Source organism: Anabrus simplex, chromosome X (assembly GCF_040414725.1).
Source record: "Anabrus simplex isolate iqAnaSimp1 chromosome X, ASM4041472v1, whole genome shotgun sequence".
NCBI classification, from domain to species: Eukaryota; Metazoa; Arthropoda; class Insecta; order Orthoptera; family Tettigoniidae; genus Anabrus; species Anabrus simplex.
In genome coordinates, this window is record NC_090279.1 from 170579839 (window position 1) to 170596580 (window position 16742).

General features: G+C 39.8%; 1 protein-coding gene across 3 annotated transcripts in view; it reads left to right on the plus strand.

The window, feature by feature from the left end:
- Positions 1 to 16742, plus strand: part of LOC136886364 (eukaryotic translation initiation factor 4E transporter) — a 427031-nt gene that overhangs the window by 224470 nt on the left and 185819 nt on the right. For all 3 annotated transcript variants that reach the window (XM_068230726.1, XM_068230727.1, XM_068230728.1), the window contains exon 6: positions 6299 to 6460. In XM_068230726.1, the coding sequence (XP_068086827.1) occupies positions 6299 to 6460 (162 nt within the window). The remainder of the gene's footprint in view (positions 1 to 6298; positions 6461 to 16742) is intronic.

Sequence of the window (16742 nt, forward strand, 5' to 3'; positions counted from 1 at the left end):
ACTGTGCGGAAACTCTTAAACAAATTGAGAGAAATGAGTTCTTCACTCTATAAGAAGCGGTGTTAAAAAAATAGTACTTAACGAGGAAAAAGTAAATAAAATCACAGAAAGACTAGAACATACGCCTACAAAATCCTTAAGATGACTTTGGTAAGAAGCTGGGGTTTCAAAGAGCTCAGCATGGCGGGCTAGGAAAATGTTAAAATTGACTATGCCGGAAATGTGTGGATGTGTGTATCCCCTGTCATAAGGTACAAGCTTAGTTTCTTAATTCTTAATTACTAATTTCCTTAATTTTAATTGTTCTCTCATGTCATGTACAGATGGAGTGAAGTGCTATCCTTGCTGCTATGCTGCAGAGCAAGGAGTGATGAGTCAACGGGTAGCAGATAAACTAGGATCGCGTGCTGGCAAACTGATGAAATTCACTGTAGATTGCTTTTGTTTTGCATGTTAAGTGTGAAGCAGCATTTCCTCTTTGTTGTGCCATACTTGATCTAATATGCAAACAAACATTGCTAAGGTTGAAAGATAAACAGATAAGATACTCCGGTTGTTGTTTGAATCTTGTTGTCGGTGGCTACCGTCCTGTTTATGGTTTTCTGTATGGTAGGAAATCTTTGGATGATTTCTTATGATCTTTGGATAATTTCTTAGGATCCTGAAGCTCTTGATCAAAATCAAATGTGTTAAGCCATGACAGGAACCTTTAGGCAACAATTGAGGGGTTTGAAAAAATGAGTCTGCCTGGAATAAAGTTGTGGAAGTGAAAAAAAATTTGCAAGTTCAGCTCTTGACAAGTTTTCCACCTCTGGTTTTCCTGCCCAGCAGCGTTGACTGCAAAAGAGGGTGCATAGTCGGTCCAGCTGGGAGACCTTCATGAGTTAGGACCGTGGGAGTGATTAGTTAAGTTTTCAAAAGGCACGTTGACGAAGGACATTGATGTTTGTAAGCAGGACATTTTGACCGAGAGATGCAGTGGTGCCAAATTTACAAGGGACAGCTCTTCGACATTGGAACAATGTTTTGGCTGCCCAGAAACGTAGACCTCTGATGGAATTGCCACATGTCCATGATGGCATCCTAGAAGATGACTGTCGAGACTAGCAAAGCCTGTGGGGATATAAATTCGATATCTCCATGCTATCATTAATGCAAATTGGCTCATGTGAAAGGTGTCGGCTGGCTGGGTCCCCCAAGATCTTGTTTGCAACTACTTTGTGCTGATGTTGGCTGTTTATTGGACTGTTTGGTTGTCCAGGATGAAGCTTGGGACTGCCATTGACCCAGAGACAAAGGCTCAGCCCAAACAATGGACACATGCCGATTCACCAGCTTCAAAGAAGACTGTGCAGAGAACTCGGAGGAAATGTGAAGCCAGTCTTCTGAAAACGTTCTACTTGTTAGCCTACCGGCAGACAAGTAATATAAATTCTTGCCAGATTTGATAGTCTCCAAATTTTCAGTTGTTCATTATACCCAAAGAAATTGAGAGAATGCTTTGAGATGAGTCATATCCACTGGCTGTGAATTGTGCGACAGTGACATATTTTGTCAAAGGTTCACAAGTTTGGGAGAAGTACATAGCACTCCAGATTGATTAACTGCATGTAGAGAAATGTTAATATGCTTTTTATTTCGTACAGCTTCCTCTATACATTCACACCACTAAGACAGCACTGTTCCTCATTCCAAATACAGTGCACGGAATAACAATTAGAGGAAGGTAACCCTATACTAACATACTGTATTTTCTCACATAATTAACGCTCTTGCATAATTTACGCATCTATTTTTGGGTCCAAAGTGGAGAAAAGAGAAATGTTCACGTATTTGACGCACCCATTTCTTCGAACTTCCATCACGCAGCTCTGGATGAGTTTCGAAATAAAGTTGTTAACTACTCGGGTAGCAGCCTTCCTGTTGCAAAACTGGGCATTCCAAATACTGGGCAACGTGCTGTTATCAGCCGGTAGGAAATATCACTGCACTAGTTCAGTGAGAGAATCAGCCCAGAAGTGACAAGTGATGCTCTATTCTAGTCTGGTGGAAGAATTTTTTAAGCGTTTCGGGTACAAGGCATGCGTTTTCTGTGATCTCAAAATTGTGTGTTGCCGGGTGAGTTGGCCGTGGTTTACCATTTTCACACCAGGCAAATGCTGGGGCTGTACTTTAAGGCCATGGCTGCTTCCTTCTCACTCCTAGGTCTTTCCTATCCTGTCGTCACCATAAGAGCTATCTGTGTCGGTGCGACGTAAAGCAAATTCTAAAAAAAAAAAAAAAAAAATTGTTAGTCCATATTGAGCAAGTATTCAAGTAATACTGTATCATAAACTCGCAGTGATCAGTTACGGTACGCCGAAACGTACGGAAATAGGGCAGTGGGTCGCAAGTATTCAGTGTCCGAATGCAACGTGCACTACTGCGGTAACAGAGAAATGCACTTCAAGCGACTAACAAATCTCTAAAAGCATTTTGTGGATCGAAAAGTGGCAAGTTTCTGTAAGTAGGGAAGGAACCACAGGTCAGACGCTGATCAGTTTTCATATGCCACAGTCGAGCAATCAATAAGAAAGGGACTGGTGTTATCGTACGTGCCACGGAAAGTGAAAAAGAAAGATGTACTGCAATGCTTGCTGTAACGTGATGGCAGAAAGCTTGCACCTTATGTTGTTCATAAACAATGCCTAAAGTAAAATTTCCGTGAGGGATCCACGTTCATATCCAAGAAAAAGGGTGGATGGACATGTCACTCATACAAGATTGGATACAAAAGGTTTGGGGAAATATAGCGGGCGTCCCACCTTCGATGCCCAGCCCTTCTCGTGTTGGACTTTTTTTTTGTAGGTCATTTTTGTCATTATGTACTTGCATGAATTGTACTTTTATTAGCACATATTTATTTCACTTCAGGTCATATTGTCAGCTTGTAACGGGGAAAAATATTTTCCAGTGTGTGTACCGGTACTTCAGATCCACGTGTCCAACTTACCTGACGTACCTAATTTGACTTTTCAGAAAAAAATCTCACACCGGAATTTAACGCCAAATGACTATTAATTATCAGAAAGCTTCGAGATCAAAACAGGTGTTAGATCAGGAGATGGTTTGTCCCCCATCCAGTTTAACTTTCTGCTGGAGAAGGTCATTCGGGAATGGACGAACACACTAGCTGACAACTCTCGATTAAAAATCTGCTACAAAATAAGTTAGCAGTCACCTGCTTAGCCTTCGCAGATGACCTGACACTCTTAGCTTCAAGTTCCTTATGGGAATAAACATCTGTTTCAAATGACAATTAACCGCAAATGAGTTGAACCAATTGCGTGTATTTATCTTCTTCGTTTAGGCCTACAATGGACCACGTGGTTCTGAACTCTGGTGAGCTTTTTTCTTCCTTTTAGTCCAGTATTCCTTCATTCTAGCGCTATGGATGTATTTTCTTTCTTGAGTCCATTTCACTCCTACTCATGGACACAGTGATTTAGCTGTTAGTGACTGGAGAGTCAAATGTCTGAGAAGGCTAAACAAGTGACTTTTAACTTGTCTTTTTGTAGCAGATTTTTAATCGAGAGTTGTCAGCTAGTGTGTTCTTCCATTCCCGAATGACCTTCTCCAGCAGACAGTTAAACTGGATGGGGGACAAACCATCTCTTGTTCTAACACCTGTTTTGATCTCGAAGCTTTCTGGTAATACCCCTCTGAATTTGACTTCAGACATGGTGTTCGTTAAAGTAGCCTTCACAAGATTCAAAGTCGTCTTATCCAGTCCCATTTCAGTTAACATCTCTAAAAAGGGACTGTCTGTCTACCGTGTCGTAGGCCTTCTGGAAGTCAACAAAAATTGCTACAAAGGGTGAGGTGCTGAGGTTATTGTAGGTAAAGATAGTTTTGAGGTTCAGAATCTGCTCTGTGCATGACCTTGACTTCCTAAATCCAGCTTGGTACTTGCCTATGCAGAGTCTAATTGTTCCTCCACATTTTCAAGCAATGCTTATGTATTTTTAAATCTTTTAAACGTAAATTAATTGTTAATCTTTTAAATATCTGAATTCCTCGAATAATTTATGTATCCAAAGTTTTCACCTGTATTTTTCGTCAAAAAAGTGCGTTAATTACCTGAGAAAATATGGTAGTTCCTCATTAATGATGATAGTCCATTGTTAGGGGTGGTGATTTTTCAAAATAGTGATTTTATGTGAAATACTTACAAAGACTTTTACTTTTGTACTAGAATTTTTTTCAACCTGTAAACCACTTTTAGATGAGTTGTGAAAATGAGGTAAAATGCAAAATTTGCTCAATGTGAAATTTATGCTAACATGCAATATAAAGTGAAGCCAATGATTTTTCAGTTTTTTTCCTTCTGGGAAATTAAAGCAGTTTATACACAGTTGGACTGCTTGCGAATTCCATTGGCTGTTAAGATCAAATGTCCAGAGTTTGCAGTGTATTTGGGATCCTGCCGATGTTGTAGATGCTGCAAGATACTGCAATACATACAATTCAGTTGCGATAGAGCACACGTGACTTAACAGAATGTTAAGGTATATTCTATAAGTGTTGCCAATTCATGAGCATGACTGAAGTTAAAATTTTGTATATATATTTTTTAATTTTGCATCAATATAAAAACATTCCAAGTTAAGGAAAATTCACACGTCCCTGGGATGTGGCAACACCATCCGTGGCGTGACGGCATCTTCCAACAAAATTAAATATAGTCGCCTTGTAAACAAAGTGACTAGTTCCAACACTTACAATCGCAGCATTCGTTGCGACATTCAGTGCTTCTACGTAATCCATGCCGGCAAAACTTTCTCACTTGCTGAAGATATTTTCTTGTTTACACGGACATTATTTCTCTCTTCCCGCCTTGCTGCCTCTCTCTTTTCTTCCAGTTATCTCTGTGCATTTAGCAGAATTTGGGTAGAATTCAGTTCAGTAACAGATAACTAGTTCAGTATCCAAAAGTATACACTATTTAAATTTTATTTTTCCCTGTTGTTTCAAATGCATAATTTTTCAATTTTTTACTATATTATTAGTTTGCAATTTTTACAAAATATTGGACATTTGTATATTTTATTAAAACATTATGAACATTAATGTTATTAATTTCAGTGACGTACCTACTGTATTTTAATAGATGTACCATGCTGCCAGTCCTTCCTTCGGAACAATTGCATGTCTCCATAAAGTGTCCTCCTTTGCAACTAAACGTTCCATTTTCTTCAACAGCACACTGAATGTATTTCTGCTCATTTCATTTAGTCATCCATTAAGTCCTTAAAAATCTCCTTTCAATCTTGTGCGTTTTCATATACGTTGAACCCATCGTTACTTAGTTTCCTTCTCTTCATTCAATATTATAGCTATCCTTGACAGCCTGTCATGGAACACTTCAATTACAGAGTTTTCTCCACGGAACTGAAGAGTGAGAACAGACATGATATTTTCGTGTTGAAAAGGACATATGGAAATGGAAAGCACTGTCATGTCCCGGAGATGCATGAATTGGCCTTTATTTTTTAGCCTATATCAATTTAAAATAAGTGTAAAATTTTATTATGCTTAAATCATTTTAACTTTGCTATTATCTGTACGCAAATGCTATTTTTCACAGAGCGTGGGGGAGGGAAATCCACAAGGGATAGCTTGCACGTTTGGGTATGGTATTCAGATATTTCATACAGTATTTATTGGATCAAATGAGCTTACATATCGGAATTAAATGAAATTATTTGTCTTTGAATTCTACAAAGTTTTTAATTTCGAAATGCTAAAAATCACCACTCCCATCCATTATCCATTATTAATGGATCTTGTGGGTGCATTTTGACATTCTACTTCTTGGTTGCCTTCAGGGAAGGATTTTGCTGCAACCATTCAGATGATGCTTGTCTTCACCTTTTCAGACTCTTACTCTAATCTTAATGTTTCTGTTTACGCATCCTTTTCATAGCTCTGTATAAGAAACATCAAATATTCTGTGGTCTCAGAATTTGGGAAATTTCTAATTAATTTTTTAGTTTTCATGAAAGATCTTGCATATATCAAGACTTCCTTCTTTTCTTTTGTTATTGTAGCAATGATGGCCAACTTACGGCTGGATAAAAGTAACTGAAGTAACTATTCCTTCCAGGTAATGGTAGCTGTAACTAAACATTTCTTATGAAATTGTACGCCGTATTCATATATATTTATTTTACTACTTAAGGTACCTATATTAGTCAAATCATTAACTTTTCAAGTTTCCAATGAAAATAGGTCTTTTATGGTATGTTTTCTTTTGTAGGGACATTGGCCATCGTGATGCTCCCAATCGTCGCATCGGTAGCGGACGAATCCCTAGTAGGGATATGTGGGATTTCCGCTCGGATCGTGACAAGGATCCAGACTCGGACATGTTCTTCCAGCGAGGTGGTGGAAGTGGTTCTCGGGAGAGGAGTGATGACAGGTGATACGAAAGATTTAGAAATAGAAAGGTTTCAAAAACCCAAAACTCTTACAACTTATAAAGGTGTATGGAGTAAATATGTAAATATCTTAGACTAATAAGCCTAAGCATAAAAATGTTTTTCAATGTGTGCACTTGAAATATTGTCAGTTTGTTTTGTTAAAATGAGTCTTTGCTGGTGATATTTAAAATGGTTTTGGACACTTGAAGTCTTGCAGTTTAGGTCACTTGCGGTGTGATTGATACTATAATATAATAAAATATTCATGATATAAAATATTTGATCGTTGCACTATAGGGTCTCTCTTTGTACTTACCCGATTACTTACACATACAATAACTGTTACCTCTACTACAGTGGTAACACTAAACAAGGCACAAACACAGTTAAAAGGGAGGGTAAGAGCACAATACACAATATAAGTAAACACTACACACTCGGGAAAACAGTAGCTAGCATACGCAGATCTCCAACAAAACAAGTACGTAACTATCAGTAGCGCCAACTAGTGAACGACAATAAGGGAAGATGGAAGGGCTGGGAACCTACCAAAGGCATCGACATGGCTTAGATAGCGGATTCCGAAATGAATCACCGTGATCCTTAGTTTTAAAAATATTATTTACAAGATAATTCTACATATACATTCCAAGTTATGAGCTATAAGTTCAGTGATATACATAGGTTGTTCGTAGCAGTGTAAATTCAAATTACAAATCAGCTGTACATCTAGTTACCAGTGCAGTAGTACAATGCAATTTACAGGTTATCCAAAATCTAGCGTACCGTACCTAAAGTGATACAAAACTATGAGAGGCAAACCCCAAGGGAAATACTATTAAACTACAATATACATATTCTAGTGAAACAAAACGGGAATGCCTCGGAAAACGAACAGGTAAGTCTACCAGAAAAACTAAGACGTCATAAGTAACTAATATGGTGAATCTAGGCGAGGTTAGGGCAGACTCCTGTATGAAAACCAAATCGGAATATTATGGAATTTTTACCAGGAACGGAATTCAAGAGTGCTTACCCGGGGAGTGTGCCATCCCGAAAACCGGAGGGACGTCATCCAGATAGGCTGCTCGCAGACAGATAACCGAGACCGACAGAATTCAGGATACAGAATACCTTCGAACACTACCTCGCTCACTATATATAGGAATTACTGGCCTTGGAGGCAACCAATCAGCGTGCACGTGTCCCCTATCTCCACCTAGACTCGCCAATCACAACCTTACTTTCGATCGAGAACTCAGACTAACCTTCTAGAATACGCATGATCGCGAAAGTCGTATTTTTCCAGAATAAACAGAACACACTTTCTAGAACACATACCAACAAAGTAACACCCAGTACAAAAGTTATGCAACTTTCTAGATCTTTCCAGGAACTACAGATAGAATTCTACTATTTACAAATGCCTATGTTACAACATTATACAGTACAGGTTAGGTCATTAAATTATCTTATGCTCTACAAATAACAGTACAGGTTAGGTCATGATAAATGAAACATTATATGGTACTTCGCCAATAAAGTCTTTAAAAAAAATTACATTCCACTCATCCTACATAGTTCACTTGTAACAATAACCATAAATACTAACACTTCAATTGTTGATGGGCAACACCTACAAATAAATGTAACAGTAATAGTAAGAGAATATTGAATATCTCTAGGGTGTAGGGTAATAAGCTTACTTTGACGGCATAAAATTTAGGTTCTGGGAAAATGATATTGACGTTTGTATTCCCCAACTAAAATTTGAGGTTACTTGATCTATAATACCAATATAAATGGTCCATTATTGGCCATTATAAATTTTCCAGCTAACTCATTCCTGGTTGCCAGCGTTTCGCCCCTGCGTGCTAGGTTGGGCTCATCGGTTGGTACCTAGCACATCCACCAGGACGCTGGCTAGTGCATACCGTGGAGGCCACTGCGTAGGCATCTACCATGAATTAAAACAATTAACTGTACTTGAAACTAAACAACTCATATTCTTTAAATTTTGAATTGAAATGGTGAGATTTGCTGCAATAATAAAATTACAATATAAAACTCTGAAATTAAAACTGAATGATGCTCTAGGCCAGGGATGGCGAACCTTTTCCAACTGGTGTGCCATTTTAAGTCTGATTTATTATTCTCAACTGTCTACTGTGCCACTTATTATTTTCCTTTCGAATGGTTACAACCCGCGACCACCCCTTCCCCCGACTTCCATCCCTAATTCCAAGTTATGTTCCATAATATGTTATTACATATATATTGTAAAATATTTCATTTGATTGCATGTTCCGTGGTCGTATTTTGCCAATACCACAAATATACATGTTTAAATGTGTACGATTTAAGAATACCTAACATTATTTTGAAAAAAAAGTATATTAAGTGTCCATTGTAACACACTTCGTCATTAAGTATTATCAAGATGACTAGTATTGCCAAAGGACTTTCAGTGAAATATCATTCTCAACTTTAGTGTGAAACTTGTTGCTGAATCTTAGTAGCGATGACATTTATGTTAGGTTCATAACTTCTTGTCTTCAGTAACAAGCAAGAAGCACTTAGGTCTGAACCAAGATGGTTTCTAACTGTTCACAACGTTCATTGTAGAAAATGGTAGCTCGCAGGTGTATGGGAAAGTAGCGCTGTAGCAAGTTTCTTCATGGCTGAGGCTGTTCCACTGTTCAAGTATTAAGTTCTCCGGTTTCTGGAGAGAGTATTCACCATCAAAAGCACACTCGATTTTCACCAATGCTTTACTAAGCTGTAAGAATTTGTTCACCCATGACTGGTATCTTGAAATTCAGTCAGCTCCATTTCTAAACTGCCACTCAAAAAAATTGACCTTGATATCACTCAAGTGTGCAATATCAGGCTTTGAAATAAAGTGCGATAGTTTTTCCTAATCTCAAAATAGGGATAATCTCCTAGCAACTATTTTTCTTACGGAATTCAAAACGATAAACACTTATGCTAACACAAGCCAAACTTCTGCAATTGACTGATGTGGGTGAGCGAATGCATCTGACATTTATCTCTATCAGTGTTGCCATAGTGCACGTCTGAATGGAACTTGAAATTAGATTTTCGGTACTTATTTTTTTAAACCTGAAACATTATGAATATATGATGCATGAGGTATGTATAGTCTATAGAACAAGACGTGCATACAAACGTTAATATGCGTGTGGTGTGCCACCGAAATCGTGTTCGCGTGTCACCTAGTGACACGCGTGGCATAGGTTCGCCATCCCTGCTCTAGGCATTAAATTTAAAATACTCTCGACCAGACAATTGAAATCGGTACAGGAAATTTATTCCTCACTGGTTCACATAACAGTACCTTGGACACTTTTTAAGTGTTACGATGTATTCCTTGGAATTGGCATCAGCTGTAGGTTTCCCAAACCTAATTTGGTGACATATCCTTTTAGCTTCACAAACGAGAGATAGCATGACTTGAAAATATAACCACACTGCACAATCAACCTTACATGTAATCCACCGAACTGTTAGTCTGCATTACGAAGACGCAATCTTTGGCTGTCACTGAACCGACGCAAGAACTCGACCAAACACGTACTTGGAACACACTTCGAACATCTAATACATCTGCTCACTGAAGACTCTGTATCCATACAACTGCTTCTTCTCCATCCAGTTGACTGGCCGACTGAGGCCTAACTATCCATATGACTCCTCACTACCTTCTGACTACGATTCTCATTGAGCAAGGCTCTCAGACTCATTGCTATAGGAGACAAGTACTTTTATAGATTCTAATTGTCACAGGGTTTAACCTACGTCATGGTTAAAACAGTCCATGAGGTTACTTGATCTACCATGAAATAAAACAATCAACTGTACTTGATACTAAATAAATTATATTTTCATTTTGAATGGAAATGGTGAGATTTGCAGCTTCGAAGTATTGCACCAGATGTTGCAATCACCTCAGGCAGCGTAAAAACTCCCTGACCACACCTTCAGTTTCTCAGTGAAAGCAATGACATATTGGGCAGTACCATGACTCAACAGTAAATGTGGCAGCATTACACCACGTAATGCTATATCTTAAACGTTGATTCACAAAATAAATACATATCTTATATTAAGCAGCAAATCTTGCAGTATACAAGTTTACTTAATGCTAACACATACACCGAGCTCGATAGCTGCAGTCGCTTAAGTGCGGCCAGTATCCAGTATTCGGGAGATAGTAGGTTTGAACCCCACTGTCGGCAGCCCTGAAGATGGTTTTCTGTGGTTTCCCATTTTTACACCAGGCAAATGCTGGGGCTGTACCTTAAGTAAGGCCACGGCCGCTTCCTTCCCACTCCCATCGTCGCCATAAGACCTATCTGTGTCGGTGCGACGTAAAGCAACTAGCGCAAAAAAAAAAAAAATAATAATAATAAAAAAAAAAGCTAACACATGCATACATACATACATACATACATATGTATATATGGTACATAATAAATAAAATGGAAATCAAGCAAGAGATAATTAATAAATAGCAAAATTAGATGATAGAATTGAATAAAAATATAATAGTTAACAAGAATGGCAGGTACAGAGTAGCAAAGCAACTATTCGAGAATGCCCAATTACAGAGTTACAGGATTTGGGCTCCAAGAGCCAGACACACAATTCTTGAGCAATGAGCCCAACTTTCCTTCTATACAAGGTTCAACAAAGGGGCAGAAAACCCCAATCATGCCTAGGAGCACTTGCTCCCCTTTACACAGAAAAGCTTCCTCGAGGCACGCAAAAACAAATTTTTATTTTGGAAAGAGCAACCCGCTCTCGAAGTTCTAGCCTATCAAAGGCCACACCAAATTCCACCTTCAAGCTGTCCTCCAAGGACATAGACACAGGGGTACAAATACCCAACCTACTGAGGCCTATTAAGTGAAGAAACAGAAATATTACATGGCCTCGACAACACCAACTTGAGAGGAGGCACAACTGCACTCCTAATATATTTTACTAAAACCTACTTGGCATTAGGCCGCTAATGCAAGGGCTAATCCCATACTAAAGAGGTGACTTATATGAGAAGACAATTTACATTACGCTAGAATGGAAGAAACGGTTGAGAAAATAAGTTCACCTCAAAGCAATATGAGTGGGAGCTCGAGAGGGTTAAGCACTCTCTATCCCAATTTATAGTTCAAACAGATAGAATTGATACAGAGTGTCTTTACATTTTAAGGGAAAGTTACATGGTAAAAGGCTTCGGACCTGCCCCGAGAGTTAAACTGCTGAGCTAGCAAGAAAAGAAGTTATTAAACGGCCATTACCTGGTGGCTGAACTGCTGCCCGAAGAAAGAGGCGCTTCCCGCCCCCTGCTACGTACTTTACACACTGATAGATGTTACTGAAGTGGCCCGGAGATCCGAAAATCAGCAGTTTATAAACCCTCGCGGAAAGTTCGAGGCCTTTCAGGAATGAGAACACCCTCCCACAAGAATTTTATTGGCTAGGGTTAAGCAACATATCCAAGTTGAAGAAGATACACCTGATTGGTCATAAATTAATTAAAGAAATTCGGGATTGGCTAAATTCAAACCTGGCGGAACGAAAGGATTAACATTGCCAACTCAAACAATGACTGAAAGAAATTTAACAAAAAACAAACTTATGAACACAAAATTTCTCCAAAAACATAGTTCTTTCACTTTGCACTAGGGTGCATAATTGTAGTTCTTCAGTAGTGCCATCTGGAAGAGAATGTCCACACTTCTTACTACAGAGAATCAAAAATGAATCGAAACTGACACAGTTCAGAACTTCAAAATTTTACAAGTAGTGACATCTTCTGAGAAACTTGAAAATTAACACAGTAGATAAAGTTCAGACTTCCTCCAGTAGAGGAGTTTCAACTGGCGCAAAGTTTGAATTAGCGGCGTGGGGGTGTACCACCCGGTACAATAATAATTGTTACGGAGTTATCCGTGGAATGCAGAGGTGAAAGAAGGTGCGGGCTGGAATGGGTCTAACTAAAAGTCCGAAAGATGAATTAAAATTTCAATAAAAGTTAAATTGTCAATAGACAACAAGATAGAACAAATTTTCACTAGGTGAAATAACAATGAAAAATCAAGTACAATTATAACTTCACAAACGAAAGCACAAGTTAAGGGATCTTTACAAATTCTGGGCTTTGAGCCCTAAGTTATAATTCCTGAGCCCTCGGCTCACAACCACAAATTACCAAAGGGCAGAAAACCCCTCATTACATGGAGCACTTTTTCCCACCTAATAATGTCAAGCCTCCTAGAGGCACCTTTCAAAACACCAGAAAGAGCTGACCCACTCTCAATCTTTCAAGCCTATTAAAGGCAGTACAATGCTTTACAATCACTTGCCATCGAGGCGCAACTTACAAGAATTAAACAGGGGTATCTTGTACCCAGCCTACAGGGCCTTAAAAGAAGAAGAATAATAGGTTAATTAAATGGCCCAAAATCCAATATGAATGGAGGCGTAGCTTGCGCTCCTACATGAAACGTTATAAAACCTAAGGGGCACTAGGCCGCTGACACAGGGGCTATTCCCAAACTAGGGAGGTGACTTGTATAAGAAAATTTTAATACATTAAGAGTAGAAAATCGGTTATGAAAACGTAGTCACCTAAACTCAAAATGAAGGGGAGCTCGAGAGGGTAAAGCACTCTCTATCCCCGATTTACAGTTAAAGTAATAAGAAACTTTTACATAAGCCGGCACTAAGTTACATTTTTAGAAAGGTAGGTTACATTGAAAAGGTTTCGGACCTTCCCCGTGGGCTAAACTGCTGAGCTAGCAAGAAATAAAGACGTTAAAAGAGACCTTGTAGAAGAGCTGCTGGCGGATGAAAGAGGCGCTTCCCGCCTCCTGCTATACTTCCATACACTAAGCTAGATGTTGTACGAGTGGCGGAGAGCCAGGAAAATCAGCAGTTTTTATACTCTCGGGGAAGATTCGATGCCTTTCATGAATGATTAAGACACACCCACAGTCGTTTATTGGGTAGCTTACAGTTACACATCAACATTGGGGAAGAAAGACGCCATTGGCTGAAAATTAATGACAGAAATTTACGATTGGCTAATTTCAAAACTGGCGGAAAGAAAGATTAATATTGCCCACCCACAAATGAAAGAACGACATTTAGTAAAGAACAAACTTATGAATACAAAATATCTTCAAGAAAAGTTCCTTCACTTCGCACCAGGGTGCATGATCATAGTTTTTGGTAGACATCTGTAAGAGACTGTCCACACTTCTTGATAATTAGTAAACAAAAACAATTCGAAATTAACAGTGACATCTTCTGATAAACGGTTGAATTAATTCAGTTTTAAAGTTCAGAGTTTCAGCTGTAGATGAGTACTTTAAGGCAGAAAATTCAAATGTGCGGCGTATAGGTGTACCAACCGGTACAATAATAATAATAATAATAATAATAAATACAGAGGAATATTTGTAACAAGATATGAACCGTTATAACAGTTTGATGTTTACCACATACACAGTAATTCATGTTAAAATCCATATGCTAAAAAGATAAATATAAAGGTTAAAAATACATATTGCGGTGCAAGTACATATGTAGGTATCGACAAATAATTCAAATCATTGTATGGTGCGTGTCGCTTCAAAAACTGTTGATGATTAGGGGGGGAACATCATTCTCGGTACTATATGGTTGAGTGGAAATGTGTAGTGTTGTTGAAATCCTAAATTGTAGGTCAGTTGTGTCTAGCTTGAACCTACTGGATGTCTGTAAATAGAGAGAATTTAGGAAAGAAACTTCACTATGCAAGGCTAAAGGTGTGAGAGGTGTATTAAGTACGTACTGTACTTATTCCCTCTGGTTCGTGTAGATCTTCTTAACACTACATTAGAGATATTGCCTGCTATGATCTCTGTGAGATTCACTGTGTGGTGAGAAGCCTAGCGTGAAGGGAGGGGAAAGTGTGGTGAGCGATCTTGGAGGTGGACCTTGTATTCTTGGTGGGAGTTGATCTGTTATGTGGGTTAGAGATCTTTCTGAGAAATGTTTTGGCAATTAATGGAATAACAAAATCAGTAAAATATTTGCTTTTTCAGTTAGCTAATTTATATTACAATTCGGATTGGCATATTGATAGACTTGAATGAAGAATTCCTCAGAATTGTTAAGCAGAGGGCCTTTTTGTAAAATTTTTAGGATGTGTAAATCTTGTTTTATCTCGCTGAAAAACATTTTTATGCTTAGGCTAATTAGTCTTCAACAAATTCATGGTTATATGGCTGAAGGTGGCCCCATGTTACTCCGAAACTAGTACCGTTGTATATTATTGTGTACCAAATATAAATTGTATTGGTTAGGAGGAACATCTGCCAATCTTTCGTTGTTTACAAAGATCAATATTGCTTCATACCAGACTGGTAGAGAAATGGGAGAAGGGTTGAATACACGCACTGTCTAAAGCTTCTAAATATTGAAGGTTTTCAGAATCTTTTAGTGTTAAACTTGGCGCAACCATTGAGGATAAGCTGGTGCAAGCACATGGAGAACAGGAATAATAAAAATGTATAGAAATATGGTTCAGAAAAAACGGCAAACATGCAAAATAACAAAACAAATTGTAAACAAAATGAATAAGATCAAATTCACATATTTGTAAGTACACTGACTGACATAGCAAATGCAACACCAAGAAGGAGTGGTCAGAACTTTATGCCAAATGCAGGGTAGACTGACGTCACTGAGGTATGCTCATGATGTGAAATGCGCCGCTGTGCTGCGCACGTAGCGAACGATAAATGGGACACGGCGTTGGCGAATGGCCCACTTCGTACCGTGATTTCTCAGCCGACAGTCATTGTAGAACGTGTTGTCGTGTGCCACAGGACACGTGTATAGCTAAGAATGCCAGGCTGCCGTCAACGGAGGCATTTCCAGCAGACAGACGACTTTACGAGGGGTATGGTGATCGGGCTGAGAAGGGCAGGTTGGTCGCTTCGTCAAATCGCAGCCGATACCCATAGGGATGTGTCCACGGTGCAGCGCCTGTGGCGAAGATGGTTGGCGCAGGGACATGTGGCACGTGCGAGGGGTCTAGGCGCAGCCCGAGTGACGTCAGCACGCGAGGATCGGCGCATCCGCCGCCAAGCGGTGGCAGCCCCGCACGCCACGTCAACCGCCATTCTTCAGCATGTGCAAGACACCCTGGCTGTTCCAATATCGACCAGAACAATTTCCCGTCGATTGGTTGAAGGAGGCCTGCACTCCCGGCGTCCGCTCAGAAGACTCCCATTGACTCCACAGCATAGACGTGCACGCCTGGCATGGTGCCGGGCTAGAGCGACTTGGATGAGGGAATGGCGGAACGTCGTGTTCTCCGATGAGTCACGCTTCTGTTCTGTCAGTGATAGTCACCGCAGACGAGTGTGGCGTCGGTGTGGAGAAAGGTCAAATCCGGCAGTAACTGTGGAGCGCCCTACCGCTAGACAACGCGGCATCATGGTTTGGGGCGCTATTGCGTATGATTCCACGTCACCTCTAGTGCGTATTCAAGGCACGTTAAATGCCCATCGCTATGTGCAGCATGTGCTGCGGCCGGTGGCACTCCCGTACCTTCAGGGGCTGCCCAATGCTCTGTTTCAGCAGGATAATGCCCGCCCACACACTGCTCGCATCTCCCAACAGGCTCTACGAGGTGTACAGATGCTTCCGTGGCCAGCGTACTCTCCGGATCTCTCACCAATCGAACACGTGTGGGATCTCATTGGACGCCGTTTGCAAACTCTGCCCCAGCCTCGTACGGACGACCAACTGTGGCAAATGGTTGACAGAGAATGGAGAACCATCCCTCAGGACACCATCCGCACTCTTATTGACTCTGTACCTCGACGTGTTTCTGCGTGCATCGCCGCTCGCGGTGGTCCTACATCCTACTGAGTCGATGCCGTGCGCATTGTGTAACCTGCATATCGGTTTGAAATAAACATCAATTATTCGTCCGTGCCGTCTCTGTTTTTTCCCCAACTTTCATCCCTTTCGAACCACTCCTTCTTGGTGTTGCATTTGCTCTGTCAGTCAGTGTAAAAAAACTGACCACACAGTGACAGGTACAAAACTGTCATAACATTCATGATTAACAGAGGTCATTTGTCGAAAGTAAAACAGTTGCAATTTTCTTTTGAAGATGCGGAGCAAAGTTCTCTTTGAAACGTAAATAATTTCACCCTGTTTTCATGACACGGCAAAAGCCTAAAAGCTTATTATAAA